The sequence below is a fragment of the Ammospiza nelsoni genome, chromosome 5 (assembly GCF_027579445.1).
Source record: "Ammospiza nelsoni isolate bAmmNel1 chromosome 5, bAmmNel1.pri, whole genome shotgun sequence".
Taxonomy (NCBI): domain Eukaryota; kingdom Metazoa; phylum Chordata; class Aves; order Passeriformes; family Passerellidae; genus Ammospiza; species Ammospiza nelsoni.
Genome location: NC_080637.1, coordinates 22,065,779 through 22,083,206, shown reverse-complemented (window position 1 = coordinate 22,083,206; position 17,428 = coordinate 22,065,779). Strand labels below are relative to the sequence as shown.

At 37.4% G+C, this 17,428-nt stretch overlaps 1 protein-coding gene across 1 annotated transcript in view; it reads right to left on the bottom strand.

Moving 5' to 3' along the window:
* Nucleotides 1–17,428, bottom strand: part of LOC132073718 (V-type proton ATPase subunit S1-like) — a 49,829-nt gene that overhangs the window by 11,376 nt on the left and 21,025 nt on the right. Inside the window, exon 7 of the mRNA XM_059472936.1 lies at nt 289–530. Within this exon, the coding sequence (XP_059328919.1) occupies nt 289–530 (242 nt within the window). The remainder of the gene's footprint in view (nt 1–288; nt 531–17,428) is intronic.

The following is a 17,428-nucleotide window of genomic DNA, read 5'->3' as shown; positions in this document are numbered from 1 at the left end:
CAGTGGAGATTTTTGTGATTGGGAGATCAGGCACAGGGAAACCTGTTTGGGCCAAATACAAACAAACGAGGAAGTGGGGAACATAGGAAGAAAAAATTGTGAAAATAACTGGCCTCATCTGAACAGTTTTTGTGGTCTTGATTTAACTTCTTTGTTCTAAAAATACTTTTATTTTAAGTTTTGGATGCTTTAGAAGAAAACAATTAAAATAGCACTGATTTGACATAATATTTCTGAAATTTTTCTGAATTACATGTATTATGATATGAAATTTCTTATGCTACTCACGTTGTGTTGCTGTCTGTGCACTCAGAGGCAGAAATATCCACATTCTGTGCTAAAAATGTTGCGTTTGTCAAATCTATTAAAACTGAATTGTTGGCTTTGAGGCTGAAATTACTAGCATAAAAAAGGATGCATGTATCATTTCCAATGGTTACATTCAGAGGAGGATATGATGAACTTTCTTCTTCCTCAGTAGCCATTAATTGTCGTCTTAATTCTGCCACCACATCAGTTCTTCTAGAAATCTGGAATAACAACACATTAACAATTCATCCATTTGTAAGAGTCATTTCAGTTGAAAACAGACTTCACCATTCTGTACCATGAGCACCTGTTCTCCTTAAATCCTCCATCAACCTCAATAGTTGTTACTGTCTGTCTATTTAACTGCTGGTGTGGAGGCTAATGAGGCTCCCAAGGTCCACATGTGAAAATAAGCACCAGTGATACTGGGCAAATGAATGTAAAACAATGTTGGTAGTGTTGCCTTAAGATAGTAGCATTCATTTGTGCTAACAGATAGAAGAATTTTTTCCCAGAAAAAATATTGAAAGAAATTAGGGGGTTTTTTTCTGCAATAACATCATGAGAAAATTTCAACTTGCTAGTTCAGGGACACCCTCCCCTTAAGTAACAGTAACCATTTTTGCAGTCTTGATTTTAACAAGCATGAGAGCAGTCTACTAAGCCACAGCAAGCTTATTTTTAGACTCTTCTGATGGCTTCTGGAAAAAGAAGACCTTCACTCATTTGGCTGATGTGGTGAACATCAGCCTACAAGAGACACATCTGTTTTTAGGATATTTCCAGGAATTTAGGATATTTGCATGAATATTTTGGATATTTCCAGGAATTGCACTTAGTTGGTAATGCTTATAAAAAATGTGCCCAGAGCATCCTTGGTAAAGCAGCCCCACAGATATCAACAGTTAAAGCAACCTTACCTTACCACACAACAAATTTATTCTGTTCTTATCTTTCTCCTCACTTCTTACTCTATTCATATCTGGAATATCCCACCTATTTTTGATTCCCATGTCAGCTTTACAACCTTGTACACTACAAGTGGCCTCTACCCTTGTATAACTTTGGGGTACAAGAAATGAAAGGCATCACAAAGGTTACAAGGATTACTGTAATTATGTGGAGCTATTGCTGGAACTCCTTTTCATGGGTTTAAAGACAGCCAATGTTGTAACCAGTGTAAAATGACAGGTTTAAGGACAGTCAGTCATTTTCCAGTCTGAAACAGAGACTATAATATCACTTTATCACCTGCCTGTGGAGAGGAGCCCCAGAAGATTTTGTCACCTGAATGGCTGCTCTGCAAACACTCTTGGCCATCTGTTATTTACAGCTTGTCTTTGCAGGTACCTCATTCTATCAGTTGTACAGAATGGACTGCATTAAAACCCTATGACTAAATGCTCCAGTGAAGAATATAGTCTTCCCCTCCCATACATGCATACTTTATGAATTTCTTTTTAATTCAGTGTAGTGCCTTTTCAAAAACATCAGAACAAGCATTATTTTAAATGAATACCATGTTCTTTAAAAGAAGAAGGTACAACAAAAGAAAATATTCAACTTTTGATATAAAACTTTAAACCTTTCCTTAGACTTTCCTGAAATGTAATAATTTTATTTCAAATTGAGAGGAAAAGCTGAAGTCTAAATTATATCCTGTCTAACTATTGACTTTACTATGTGGGCCCCATGTATCACCTAAAGAGGGCTTTAAAAACCACCTGCTGAAAACAATGCTACATTGGATACTGTGGCTGGGATAACTTTGGGGATTAGGTCGAAGTACCTTAAATTAAAAGGAAAACTATTAAAATATAACCATAAGACTACAGCTTTATTTCTATTGCTCTCTGAGCAGTCCTTTGCCATGAGGCTCTTACATACAGATTCCCTTGTCTCTCTCAGAAAGCATATGAACCAAAAGAATGCAAACCTGGAAAGAAGGGCTTTCAGAGGCAGAGAAATTCACTAGTTTGATAGGAATAGGCAGATCCATCCGGTCAGTTTTGATAGGAATAGACAGATCCACTGACACCGACCTTGCATGGCTCCAAGGTCGCTGTCAGTGGAAAAATTTTGCATTTGTTGACCACGGGATAACTTACTCAACACGTGGTCCAGTGGCACCTGACAGAATGTACCTGTCTCAGAGGGGAAGAGCTCCAGCCCAGGAGCCACTGGGGCTTGATGACAAAGCTTTAAATGAGCTTGGAAGGAGGAAGGAACAAAACCAGGCTGTCCAGTGAAGAGCAATGAGATGGTGTACTAAAACTTGGGGAAATGAGCATTCATGGGAACCCTCAATCTGCTTCCAACTCAGATATTATGTGAATTAAGCATGCTTTGAAATCAGAGAGAGATATTTAAAAATTTAGTCTTCAGGCTGGAAGGAGGATCTCTGAAACAGCCCAGCCTGGGACCCACTGGAGACCTGGGGACAGCAGCTGCTCCTTCCAGGTAACTGCAGTGGGAAGCTGAGAGCTTCCCCACTATGTCCCTGTTTCTCTGTTTAAGGAACATTTTCTTTTTCTTTTGCTGCTGCACAAACATAAGCTTATCAAATCAAAATCATTCTCCAATGTCATATATTTCATGCTAAACTATCAATTACAAGGCACTTCCTTGACAAATGGATTATATTCACACTGAGTTACTGTAAATCAAATTAGATTATTTAGGAACAATACATCGTGGAAGTGTTGCCAGTCATTACACCATATTTAATTCTGTCGTTCAGTGTGCTCTTCTCCTTCAGCTAACCTGAACTGAGAGATGTGTGAATCACTGTCTTATTCTCTGAATGTATCAATGGCATTTTTGATCTCAGTCATGCAGTGAACAACAGTAAATAACGTGCAGAAGAAAAACAAAGAACTTACATTTTCCTAGACCACAATGGAATGTTGTAATTACTAACTGAACCTGCAATAGAGGTAGCCTGAAAGACTTCTTCCCTTTGATCTGTTTTTCAAGCCTCCCAATTCAGAATCATTTCTCTTGAAAACAAGAAAGGAAGCAGATCTGGGAACATTTTGATACACCAACATACACATCTTTTTCAAAGCAAACAGACCTTACATCCAAAATTACTTGTTTTGTTGTTGCCACAATTTTGTTGGCTCTTCCAACACAGAGTGGCTAGAGAAAAGAAAAAAGATTTGGGGCCATCTAATCCATTTGAAATTACACTTGAAAACAAATATAAATCAAACAGTTGTAAACACATATGAAAACCACACAAAATACTGTGAAAATGAAACTTTCATTTGCTGAACTGATGAATGGTAATGAACAACAGAAACAGACATTTTACACAGGTTACAACATGGGATTTTTGGATATCAGTTCAACAGACGCTTCTGTCTTCTGTTTCAATCTTTTGTTTTTTTGACTTCTTATTGCTGCATTAAAGTGTGCACATCAAGAATAGGAAAACTGTCCTGCTGGTGCTTGCTGCTCCTTTTCATTTCTAACAGCATAGATTTATGACCACATCCTCTCTGTGGGATTGGTGCTGTCATTGAAAGGATATTTCTGTACTTTCAAAGAGGGAGGGGAGCAGGCAGAAGGGTCCATTCCCTTTCTCTTTTCAGGCTGTATCTTAGTTTAGTCCATACATCCATACTACTTTGTGCACTACAGTGTGTTCTCTGTATATAGATGACTTGGATGACAAATGGCAATTTTTCCAATTTTAGTCATAACCCGATTAATCTAGTTGTTAGTATTGCAAAACTACATAAGAATTCTAGCTTCTACTAAAAAAAAAAAAAAGTGCAGTATTACAGCCAGACATTGTTTATTAGCATTGCACAGCAGAGCACAAATGAAGAAAAGAACCTGAAAATATTTAGGGAATGTATGTAGAGAAAAGTTCAAAATTCATTGTAAAATGAGGACCAACAATCTTTTTGAATCACATATGATGCCCAAAATCATGAAGCACAAGGTCCAAGGAAGGAAGGGCAGGTGCTACAACTGCTAAAATAACACCACAGAGACAAATACCTCTTATCTGAACTGGATTTGGGGTTTGGTAGACGGAACTGCATCTACATATCATGTACCAACTGTAATTCTTTTCACAGGATACCAAAAGAACTGTATGCTTGCATTTTCTCCATTTGCTTTAACAGGGACCAAAAAAAAATTTTTTTTGCAAGATGTCCTTTAAAAAGATGACCTTAGGAGGCTGCCATGTGCTCAGTAGAGGGGTACTGCAAAATGGCAGATCGTGCTTCTTTCTGGGGTTTGGCTGTGGCATATCAGAAACCGCTCAGCAATCACATCCCAGCCAAGCATCAGCACATTTCAAATCCTTTTTTTGAAATTATCATTTCAATATTCCTTCCCACACAAACAGATCAGTTTTCCTCCATGCTTTCTATTTGATATGGCCTCATGGTCTCACGATGGATAGCATCACGACCACTTCTGCTAATACAAAATTTTCTTGAAGGATAGCGTATCACGAATCTGTGATGCAGGCAATCTCACTGCTAAAGGTCAGCAATTTCAAAGGCAAGCATTAGAATTTGGCATAACTGAAAAAATGTTCTTTATGGTGTCAAGTTTACAAAATCACACATGCAGCAAACAGAAATATATTTGATTTGACTTCATTCTTTCATCTGTCAGTGGAAGACTGTAACATAACAGTGCTTTAAGCTGTCAAAATCTAGAACATTAAGCAGAGTTACCAATTATCTCTATTTCTGAAAGTTTTAACTGTCTACATTTTTATTATTTCTAACATTTTGGGATTTTGTTTTTTAATTCCCTTCTAGGCTGACTTGTGGCTGCCTCAGACCTGGAAGTGTTTAAGGCCAGGTTGAACAGGGCTTAGAGCAACCTGGTCTACTTGAAGGTGCCTCTGCTCATGGCATGGGGATTGGAACTGGATGATCTTTAGGATCCCTTCCAATCCTATTTTATGTATTTGTACTGCAACTGTAAGCCTTAAAATGACACCAGAATAAATTTCAATAGCATATTGATATTTTTCCCAGAAGAATCCTTGACCTCTATTTCCCATCTCTATTATTACTCTGATGAAGCAGGTAAAAGAGAATGCCCAGAAATGTGCATTCATTTATTAACAGTGATTATGATCATTGTAGTGCCTTGCATATATAACCAACCTTCATGTCTCACTTTAGTATCTGATGGCTTCCCTCTCGAACCATGCACCCTTCCAGCAGCAAGCCAAACGGCTTGGCAACTGTGACACTCAGCTTGTGCCTGGCCCTCTGCATCACTCAGAGTTTTTCACAAAAACAAGGCTGGGACACAAATGTTAAAGTCAAAATGCACGTCTTACAGTAAGAGATAAGGATCTCACTGTAAAACATAATGTTCTCTTTTATAATTGATAGAACTGCTGTGGTTTGTGGAGATTACCAAGTCATGAGCAAGCACCTCAAGACCTTCTGCTAGGAGAGACAATAAAACCTCAGCATTTACGACACTGCTCAGTTCAGTGACAAATCCATCCGTGCATAAACACGATCTGCAGGATCAGCTCACACATTCATGGCTAGATCTGCTTCTTCACAGGCCTGTCCTGTAGAAGCACTGGGATGGATGAAAGATCTCTTGACTGTCATTTACAGAGAATGGAACTACTCTGTGCCACCAACACTGTGCAGAGACAAGAGTGAGCAGGGACCATGTGAGCAACAGAACCCAGAGCAGAGCAAGGTGTTGGCAGGCAGCACTTGTGAAAACTTCAATTCAATTCCACTTGAAAGGCTTTAAAATCAGATATTGTATGGTACATGCAAGAACATCTGTAAATGCAGTCCCCATTTTCTGAAGAAATGTATCTTTCCTGTTATTTTCTTGCTACAATTTTCAATGCATTTTTATACCAAACTTTTTCATCTACCCTATGAAAGAGCAGTATTTTTCTACAAAAATATCCTGATTTTAGAAAGTAAAACAGAACATAAGCTGGAATAGCAGCTGGAAGGAGCTACTACACTTAATTCACTCGCCACCTTAAATTAACCCAAACACAATTACTTCAATGAAAACAATGAACTGGTCTTCTTCAAAAGTGTTAGAACTTACTTACCCCTTTTTAGTAAATCAGATTTTGCAAGCAATGTACAAAAGAGAGAAAAAATATATTAAGAACTTGCCTTGCAAAACAAAATTATTCCTGAAAGGAATCTACCAGATGTATCATTCAAGAGGTATTTGCTGATGCCAATGTCCCCAGGCTGAGCATTAGATTTTGGGCCCTGTTTCAGGCAATTCTGCCACAGAGATAAAAGAAGCTACAGATTTTGCATAATTTTTAGACTGCTAGGGGAATACCCACTTCCAACTGGTTGCTTTTCCCCCCTTTCTTACGTCCATATGCAAAATTCAAGTTGCTATGGGAGATGTGAAAAAGGATGGAGGAGTGTCTGCTGCAAAAAAACTGGAACAGATATGCAGTGAGAGTTGGACAGAGGTTACACAGGGGTAACCTGTGTGGGTCACTTAATTGAAAAATGCAGACAGGAGCCAAAGTGTGTTACTCACAGTGCTGGGAGACTTGCCAGCACTGTTTGTCCCAGATGTAGGCTAGTCACAGGGAAATTAAAAATCTGGAGACCCTTAAAATTTTCCCTTTCTCTACTTAATATTTGGATCCTGCAGGACTTTGGAGGACTAATCTGCAAAACTGGCCAATAAATCTAGCAAATTGGATCTTTTGACAGGGAAGTTAAAACAAGCATTTTCTAAAGAAAATCTATTGAAAGGTTTTTAATTTCTGCTCTGCTTTCTTGCACTTAATATGCATATAATTCTTCTGACAGTAGGATACGGAAGCTAGATTGTGTATATATATAAATGAAATCCACATCAGAAAGTCTAGGCAAAATTAATCTTAGAAATAATATGCATTTTTTTTTTAAGATTTCCATGCTTTTCTATTGACAAACCTTTCTTCCTCTTCCAATTTTTTTCTCAAAACAGACGTGTTTCCACCAAAACCTAGTTAAATATTCCAGCCAATGTCATCAACCACAATTTCATAATTTCCTTTATCTCCCACCAGTCTCTAGCCCACCAAATAAACCAAAATGAGACCAAATCATGAAATCTTTCCCAGTAGTTTGGTGGAACTACCACCTCTGTGTCTGCTACTTATGGATCCTTGTCAGGATGCTTTGATATGAAACTTTAGAAAATGGAAATTTATAAGGTGAGATTTATTAGAAAATGAACACCAACTTCCTTCCACCATTCTTGTGGGATTGCTTTAGCAGCTTGATGCCTATTGCTGCTCTTACACCATATCCAGGATTCAATGCCAGGTAATGGCAAGCCTGGCTGGGGATTTGGTTCAACTACAGTCAGTAACTCCTGCTGGAAGTTCAGATCCTGAGAACTGAGGATCAGGAGCAAGGAATATTTTTAGGTTCATAAGGAAACGAACCTAAAAATTCCCCTACTGGGGAGAAGGAAGGAGTTTTTAACAGCAATAAAGCACAGCAGAATCTGACATTGACCTTCCAATAATTCTGCTCAACATAAGGCAAGAAACACTCTGTTCTGTTGCAGAATTTTCCAAGTGATTTGGCTGATTCCAAATGATTTGGCTGAAAGTCCCAGAAGAAGAGAAATCTAGCTGTTAAAATAACTGAGGTTTAGCCTTCATTAGTGTACTAAAAAGTAGAATGTGCTTCTTCTGATTCATTAAATATCAATATATGAAATCACTCAATCACTTAGTCTAAATAAAAAATCACATCACAGAATAATAGTTGCAGTGTTTCAATAAAATTGTAAACATTGAGGTTTTCATAAAACAGAAAAGACAGAACCAGAACAAAATATGCCATGTAATACCAAATTTTATGTCAGGCATCACTTTATGTACAGCTTTCAAAGTAATTCTTCCATCAACAAATTAAAAAATATGTCTGTGACATTTTGTCAGGAAAGGGATTAGTTTCTTTCCTTTTTCTGGTCTACCAGTGACACTAATGAATATGTAACACAGCAACTCAATAGCAGAAACTCCTGTGCCAGGCTGGAGGGAGCTGCAGGCCTACATGGGACAGAACAGAGCTGTGACACTACACTCTCCCAACACTGCCTCCAGCTCTGCTGTACTCCCAATGCTGCTAGCACAGGTGACTCTACAGGGGTCTGACCATACAGGACTATTTCCTAAAGGATGTTAGTACCACAGCTTTCTTTAATCAGTCTATTTTCTAGTTAGACAGCTTTCTAAAAAGAAATATATAATGTATTAGTAGTAGACTGAAATCAGTTTCAATTCAAAGTCGTCATCTAGCAGGAATGGGTTATAGAGTCCTCAGAAAGAAATAAGCTCTGTGTTTCAATACCAAAATACTGCATTAACATTCTGTTAACCTTTTATTAACACCCTGGCTGTTCCTTAGCTTTGTATGCTTAGTGCTCTAATGTACAACCTATGAAAAGATACTTGCATACAATTCCAGGTTCAAGATTTTTATGGGAAAGTCTTTCATTATTTAATGAAAGTAACCTTTTAAAGTTACTTAAACTTTAATGGAAGTAACTCTTAGAGAGAACATTTCAATACCTATCCCTAAAGGAAAGATATATTCCTCTGCTAAAATCATAAATATGTTTGAAAATTCAATTTAGAAATTATCATTCTTTATCCTAACTTCAGAGGCATGCATGCTGCACTTAGGAGTTTAAACGGCTGCATAGTTTGGCAGTTGGACTCAGTGATCTTAAAGGTCTTTTCCAACCTTAATGATTCTATTTTTTTGTATACACAGTGACTATGTATGAATAATGATGGCCCCTCTTTACCTTTCCAAATGGCAGAAAATCATTAGTTGATGGCTTTGAACAGTCTAATACTTCAGGGAATCACATTCAGGGTGAGAGTTCAAAATTAGAGAAAAACACAGCTGCTACATGCAAAAATATAGCAGATCTAGAAGTTCACAACAAAATGTCTTCCTACTACAAAACTGACTTCCAAAATCAAAACTTTCTGTGGCACTACATATGGATTTTCTTTTCAGAAATTTTTATAAAGTGAAAAGAAAGAATAAGAAATTTCACTTTAAACTAAAATTAAATAATCCAGGTTTCTTCTAACTAGTCCTAACTGTATTACAGACTGGATGCATTAAAACTTAGGGCTTTGTTATTCTGCCATCAGATCTCACATTTCCCAGAATATGTGATCTGCATTTTACTGATTAAGAGCAAATTCTTATGTCCTTGATAGTAAAATGTGTCTTTGTTTCTCTAACAGCTATTTCTCTAGCATAGACAACAGAGGCTGCAGTACAAAACAAATGATACAGGATACAAATGGTGTTTTCAGTGCATGGGGTATCCCTGTGATTGCACCAGCTTCTTCTTTTACAAGCTTTAGTTTAATTTCCTAAGGAGAGAAGGAAGACAAGAAATACTGCAGGTAGATATTCAGGGTAAGGCTTGCTCTGATCACATGCAGAGGCCACCCAACCATACAGCCACACATCTCCCAGCTCCTGGCTTTTCAGCCCCAGGTATCTCCTGGGGGCATTCACATACGCAGTCATCCTCTGGGTAAATATAATAGTTTCCCACTTCTAACCCTGTGCTTCCCTAAAATGGGAATGTGTATCTCCCTGTGAAAAAGATCATGTCAACGAGCTTTGGCGTCAGGAGAAGGCATTGAAGACACAAGTCTCTGTGCTCACCAAGAGCAATGAACAGGAAAAAGATTCAGAGCTCCCAGAGGCAATTTGCAGATGCTTAATCACAAGGATCTTGAGAATCCAGCCTGTTTCACTGATCTGAATGTAGGGAAGACTGCACCAAGCTTGAGCTGCCACCTACCCAATTTTCATCTGACACAGTCACTTCTCCTTATGGGTTTCCTGGTTGATAGCAGAACAATGATTTACATGCAGTAGGCTTTTTTTTATGATGTGGCAATTATTTTCATTTCCAGAAGTGCCAGTTCTACAACAACCTAATAGGCGAGCATGAGGAGGAAAGTCCGAGAGCTTCTTATAGTGGAGCTTTGCTTTTTTGTTGGCTGCCTCTTCTGGCTCTTGGCCTTTAGTTAAATAAGTTACATATTACTTTTCACACTCCTGTTCCAGAGAAATGCTATGTCAATATCCCAAGCTTCCACTGCCAAGACATGAGACCAGCTAAACTGTGTGAGGGCAAAGGTCCACCTAGCTCACAGCCAGAGCTCCTGATAGTAACTGGCAGCTGAGATAAGGAAAGGGTAAATACAAACAATACTTGTCCTAGGATGCCCTCTCTGAGTTCTGTAATCTTTGGGTTAGAAACCTTCAGGGCTGAAGATTACATTTAAATGAACACATGTAAATATGACCTCTTTGCAACCATCCTTCCTATCTTTCTTCCATCAGTTTATGTAATCACTGAAGTCTGTGTGCTTTTGTCATCCAAAAACAGTTCACTTTTTTTCTTTAAAGGTCTTTGGTGCCCCTGAATTCCATGTTACTGTCTGAGTGGTGATTGTCATGATTATTTTTCTGAGGTGAGTAATATTTCCTGTTCAACTTGTCTACGCAATTGGCAGTTTTATTTATTATTTCCCTCTTGACTTGCCCTCACTTTTCCTAGCTGAAATATTTTTATCTTGTAGTTTCACTGTATCCTTTGGAGATGGGGTGGCCAGAGCCACATGCACTATTCCACTGGCAGACTTGTACTCAGTAAGGGCTTAGTGAACTGATGCTGCCTTGCCTTCCTCCTTTCCAACACTCTGCTTGCTATTCATCCTACTGCTGACTGCTGGGATGTTCCAAGAGATCTACCCACGGCTGTACTGCAATTCCTCTTCTGAGAAATAGCAGCCACTCACTACAGTGCAATATGCATATTTAAGGTTTTCCTACATGTTACTTTTCTTCAGGCTGGATTGTATCTGTCTTTTCATCACTCAGTAATGCAGCGCTGTGAGTGGTTTCTCCAACCTGTCAGTACATCAGCAAACTCTGGCGCTTTGAATTTCAGCCCCCTTTCCATACTAATGACTCTGCTGAACGGCATAGGCATCAACATCAATCCCCACGGAGTTCCACTGGCAAATATTCCCCACTGAGAACATGAATCCTTTATTTTTATCCTTTGTTTCCTACCTTTAAAGATTTTACTTCTGCTAATCTCTAAGGATTTTACTTTTTTACCCTTTTTACTTTAGCAACACAGTCACTTTTACTTGCACATCCTATGCCTCTTAGAGAATACTAAAACCACATTGTATTTTCTTCATAGATCCACATATTTATGACTACAGTTTCAACCATTTATTGTCAGTATGGAAGGTAAGTTTCCTGTAAGTATTTGTACAGACATATGGAACCTCTTTTCAAGCACCATGTCACACTTGCGATGAAGGCTAAATGATTTTTTAGTTTTCATGTACATTATAAAAATTGTAATTCAAAAATTGTAAATTAGAAATCATGACAGTTTGGCAGTTTCTTATTTTAGTTTAAACTTAGGTGAATAATATATAACCTTGATGATACGACACAATTATTTTTATTTATTTATTCTGAAATCTCTTCTATTGCTAACGGAGTAGCAGCAAAATATTTTGAGGCTCAGTGACTATTGAAAGAGTGTTTGAAATGAGAACTTCTTTATGTTCTACCACAGCAATGATCAACACAAAGGCCATTTGGCTTTGCATTGTTACTCATTTTCCTGCACTCCTCTTTTTTATTAGATACATTACTCTCTGAAAGAATTCCTATCTAATGTGTTTTTATGAATAGCTTTTGGGTCTTGTGCACATTATTCCTCTGAATCTCTTTATTGTCTGCCATATATGCTACACTAAATTTGCAGGAATTTATATTTTTTTTTAGTTTTCTGTATCATACAGGACTATACTTTTTGAAGTGTGACTATTACTTTTAATAGCCTCACCTCTTTCAGTCTGTTGATTATGACATATTAAAAGGTCAAATAATATGTCAACAAAGCATTTTTCCCCTAACTCCCCTCCCATGTAGGGAGGGAAAAATGCTTTGTTGACAAATTATTTGACCTTTTAATATGTTGTGTTGAAGCATTTGTATTCCAGATATAAGCAGCGTCAATCAACATAATCAGTGGAGATGATTGGGCAATTTACCAAATCACAGGTAGATGGTTTATTTTTAATCTTTAGGTTTAAGTGATATCACTTGGATATTGCATTCAACCTCAGTCTTCAAAGACTGTTCTTATACTAGGTCTCCAGGATTCTCAGAATATTTATCTTTGTCCCCTGGAATCCAAAATTACTTTAAGACACAGCATCAGTCCTTTACAGCTCTATTCTGTCACTCCAATACTTTTTTTACCTAGGCATTTTCCTTCCAGAATGTGTTTAGTATGCCTACCAACATGTCATATAAATATGCTTGTTTACAGTTACACATTCCATTTAATCTACCCTATTTTACCCTTATAACTTTATTTCATTCTGCATTATTACATTTATGACTCCTGCTTATATATGACTGTATCTTTTAGAATACTCATTGCAACTTTTATGCCTGCATTTTACCAATTTATGGTAAATTTTATTCCTAAGACACAATTCATCCTTACCTGTGTCCTTCTCTCTCCCTACCTCCTCCACTCCAGTTTTCTTAGTCCTTAGTTTTAAAAGCAAAATAAATACAACTTTCTGATTTGATCTTTTGGAACATCTGTACATCTATGGGTTCATCTATGCCTTAAAAACCTAGCACCTGAAAATAACAAAGCTGTTCTGATCAGATAACAATGATATTTTAGCTCTATGCTACCATTCATTGAGCAGTGAAATGCATAAACATATATATATATATATATATATATTATAATGTAAGCTAAAGTTGTAAAAATGTTTAAAGTAAGTGAATCAACTTGCTCTGGTGCAAAGTCTAGAGTTAAAGGCAAAACACTAGTTACTTCTCTGAATTCCCCACTAACACATTGAATGAATCATACAGAATTGCTAACAAGAATCTCTCACATTTTCATCACTCAATTTTGAAACTAATTTGGCTAAATTTTGGTTTGTTCATCTAGAATAACAACTAACTGGCTTCAACCTGCTTCAAGCAGTTCTTTTGTAGTTATTTAAAAATACTCTACCTCTGTCAGAAAAAAATTCTCAAAACTGAGTTTGCTAGGAAATAATCAAATATACATTCTTCATCTACAAGTTTGTTTTATTATAATAGCATTCATTAAGTGGGCAGAGGAGAAGACCAAAGGATATGGAATTCCTTTTTTTTTCCTTCTTTTAGGCTGGAAACACCAATGCTTTATTATACTGCGCCAAACTACAGCTGCTCCTTCAAATGTAAAAATAGAAGACTAAACAAATAAGGCAATTCCTGTATTCAAGGATATTTAAGGTTATTTAATCTACACCCCAGCTTCTCAAATGGCATTATAAGCATTTTCCTAATGTTTATTCATGAAAAAGCTCATGTTATGTAAAGTTTGAGTATACTAAATGGTCAAAAGCATTCCATTAGCCAGAAGCTGTGAAGCCAGTGGGGTGGCTGTGGTAGCATTTAGTCTCCTCGGAGTGGTAAACTGAATAGTCAACAAAACAAGGGGAGCTGGATGTAAGTGGAAGATGCAGCAGAGCAAAATATGATGCATTTTAAAACGTGTGTTAGATGGAAGGCAGAAACAAAGAAAACATAACCACAAGCACTTGTCAAAGCAGATGAAAACTTTTCTTATTCCTTTCAGCTGCAGTGCACAACAATAGCACCTGAAGATATCCCCAAGAGACACTTTTTAAATGTCAAAAGTAACCACTTGTGTGACAGATTCCAATGTTACTTCTGACTGTAAAAAGTTTCTGTAACTCTTGCTTGGCTCTGAGTGGCATCAAAGATTCAACACACAGAAACACCAACTACAGCAGACAGCTTGTAGAATGGAGTCCAAAGCTGATAGTAACTGAAGCACTCTGAAATGTGGAGGCAGTACAGAAAATTTAAACAGCATTTCACAATGCATCTGTAAAAAGTGGAGTCAACAAAATGCATATCAGCTGGAAGGTAGCCATAAATCTCCTTTTAGCAGTATGTGGTCCCTCAGCACTCAATCTCACTGAGAAAGGATAACAACTATAAAACTGTCTTGCAGTTTCAGAAGAAAACTAGAAAAATGTTACAGGGACACCTATGAGTATCAGAAAGATGGGGAACTTGTTAAGAGTTACGATTTGAAGCATATCTGTCTTTAAATCATTGCATCCTTTTTAACTTCTCCAATTACAACAGCACGGTAAAATTATGCATTACAACCATAAGCCAAAAAGCTAACCAGAAGAAAGCAGAGTAGAGAGGTGACCATGATCAAACTCCTCAAGAACACAGAAATTGATATATGCATGAGAACTCCTGATGAAAGAGTAGAAAAAGGGCTGCAGAGGACTTTGGTTCTCATGAAGAAAAATAAGATATCAAATGATTTTCAAAGGGAAGGAAAGTCTTGGCCAGACACTCCTCATATCTGGAGATAAGTTTCTGGTTTTTAATGGAAAAACATATGAGAAATATTGAGTGAGCGTTGTCTGACTATATGTACATGTCAAGATCTGACCCAAGCATGATGACTGCCTTTAAGGGTGAGTTTCATCTCATCCTGCAGCGATCTCCTACAAAACAGTCAGAAGGATCGTAACCTAAAACCCCTTGATTGCAAAGAGAACCCTGGTGGATGACTTCAGATATAGACATATAGACCTCACTTGCCCAGAATTAGCTGATACAAATCACTCAGGCAGAGAGATCCCAACTCATCCCAACTCAGCCAGACCTACAAGGCAAAGCATTTCCAAACATGAGCCACAAGACTCAGCAGTTGCCTTGTTGGAGGAAGGCAGCTCCTTTATGAGATGGGAGAAATCATCAACTGGTTAGTGAAACCATTTCAAATAGGTCACCAAGTGGTGCCTCTTTCAGAGTCTTAATTCTGTCTTCGAGCTTCAAATCACAGAATCATAGAATGCCTTGAATTAAAAGGCACATTGAAGATCATCTAGTTCCAAGCCCCTTGCAGGGACACCTTCCTCTAGAGCAGGTTGCTAAGAGTCTCATCCAGCCTGGCCTTGAACGCTTCCAGGGATGGGGCATTGGCCAGTTTCAGGGCCTCACAACCCTCACAGTAAAGAATTTCTTACTTATATCAAATCTAAACCTACTCTCTTTCAGTTCGAAAGCATTCCCCTTTTTCCTATAACTACACCCTCTTGTAAGAAAGCCTCTCTCCAGCTTTCCTGTGGGTTCCCTTCAGGTACTGGGAGGCCAGCAATTAGTTCACCTTGAAGCTCCCTCTTCCCCAGGCTGAGCAATCCTGATTCCCTTTGCCTTTCCTTGTAGAAGAGGTGCTCCAGCCCTCCAATCATGCTGAAACTGGAACAGAACAAGAACCACTCTGAGCAAATCTCCATCCTGCACTAGGGTAATGAACTGATAATTATAATAGCCTGAAGGCATCTGTGTCTGCACTGACTAAACCAAATAGCTCTTGCTCATCAAATCAGAAAAGATAGGTGAGTTCTGCTCATTAATTCACTTTCTGTAAAGCCAATACCAGTCTGGAACCTTTTCTAATATATTAATTTCTCACATCTATTTTTTTCTGCTTGAGGGAGTGGTAGAAAAATGAATACAACAGTGGTGTTATTAAGCCATAAACAGCCCAAGAGCAAGGAGGTAGAGTTTTTAGAAGATAAGCATCCCAAAACCATCATTTTTTGGGAGCTTTATTGTAAAAAATTAATTTACCTAACTAGAAGGAGATTAGTTGTTTTTTTTTTTTTTAAGTGTAATACCTAAAGCTAATTTCCATCATCACTGAAAATAAGGCCACGAGTGAATGCAAAAGCCTTCATAGTGAATGATAGCTATACAGCATTCATAGTGCATTTGAAAATCACTCTCATTGTTATTAAACTTCTTATATATATTAATTTTTTACTTCTTATATATATTGATCTTGTCTATCACTGGGGAGTGATCCCATAACTTCTAGACCATGCAATATAGTCTTTTCCCTAAGCAAAGGGAGTTAGTATTTGTATTTACAGTTACCAAACAGTTCATAACTTCTGCAGTTCAGGCACAGCCAAAGATACGCAATACATACCAAGGAGAGGTTATATGAAAATACACACACAGGGTGATGAACCCTCACAAGTACATTCTGCTTTGGCTTTTCTAGATCTGTGCAGAAGCTGATAACCTTGAATGCACTGAAATGAAGTTATTGTGAGAGGCCAAAAAACAGTTCAAATGCTTTTATGAAGTATTAAATTTATACAATTTAGAAAAGTTTAAATTGCTTTTATTTTAAAAATGTAGAACATCTTAAAATACGTTGTTTTAATTATTTAAAATTGCTTCAGCTACTCAAACTTAGTTACTTTAATTTGGAAAGCCTGTTGAAATATGCATACATTTAAAACATTTTTAAAATTGATAAAAAAATTCCTTCTCTTAATTCCAATTTTTCATTAATTAAAAATATTTTTCATTTCAATTGTTCTAATGCAATTTTCAGCTAAGAATGCCCATGTGCCTTTGATTTCAAACCATAAAGAGCCACAATAACAAAATAAATTTTAGTTTTATTTTAGGTCTTTGTCAAAAAAAAATAGAAGAAAAGGCAGATCACAAGTTCTGGCCTAATATTCTCTCCTTTGCCACAAAAACCACACAGTACACAGAATAGCAATGTGAGCTTGCTTCCTCATGCTACTGGGTTTTTTTCTAAGTTTGATCTCCAAAATCCAGTCTCTGGAAGTTAATTTTCCAGGGTGAATTTTTGAAGAAAGTTCCTGTTTTTCTTTAGTAGAATTTGCCTTTGCCTCAGAGCCTGGACTATTGTGATCACCTTGTTGGATTAGTCAGAGGTTCAAGATCCTGCTTCCATGCAAAACCCCATACTATTTTCAAATGAACACAGGACACCTTTGAGGGGCTCATCCACTTAAAGAACATTTATGAAGTCCATTTAAGTGGCCTCTTACTCTTCTCTTGGATAAGATAAAGGGACTTCCCTCTGCACCCACTGAACACAGGTTTTCTAGGTTTTATTCTAGTAATAAGAATAGCAGTGCATTTTTCAT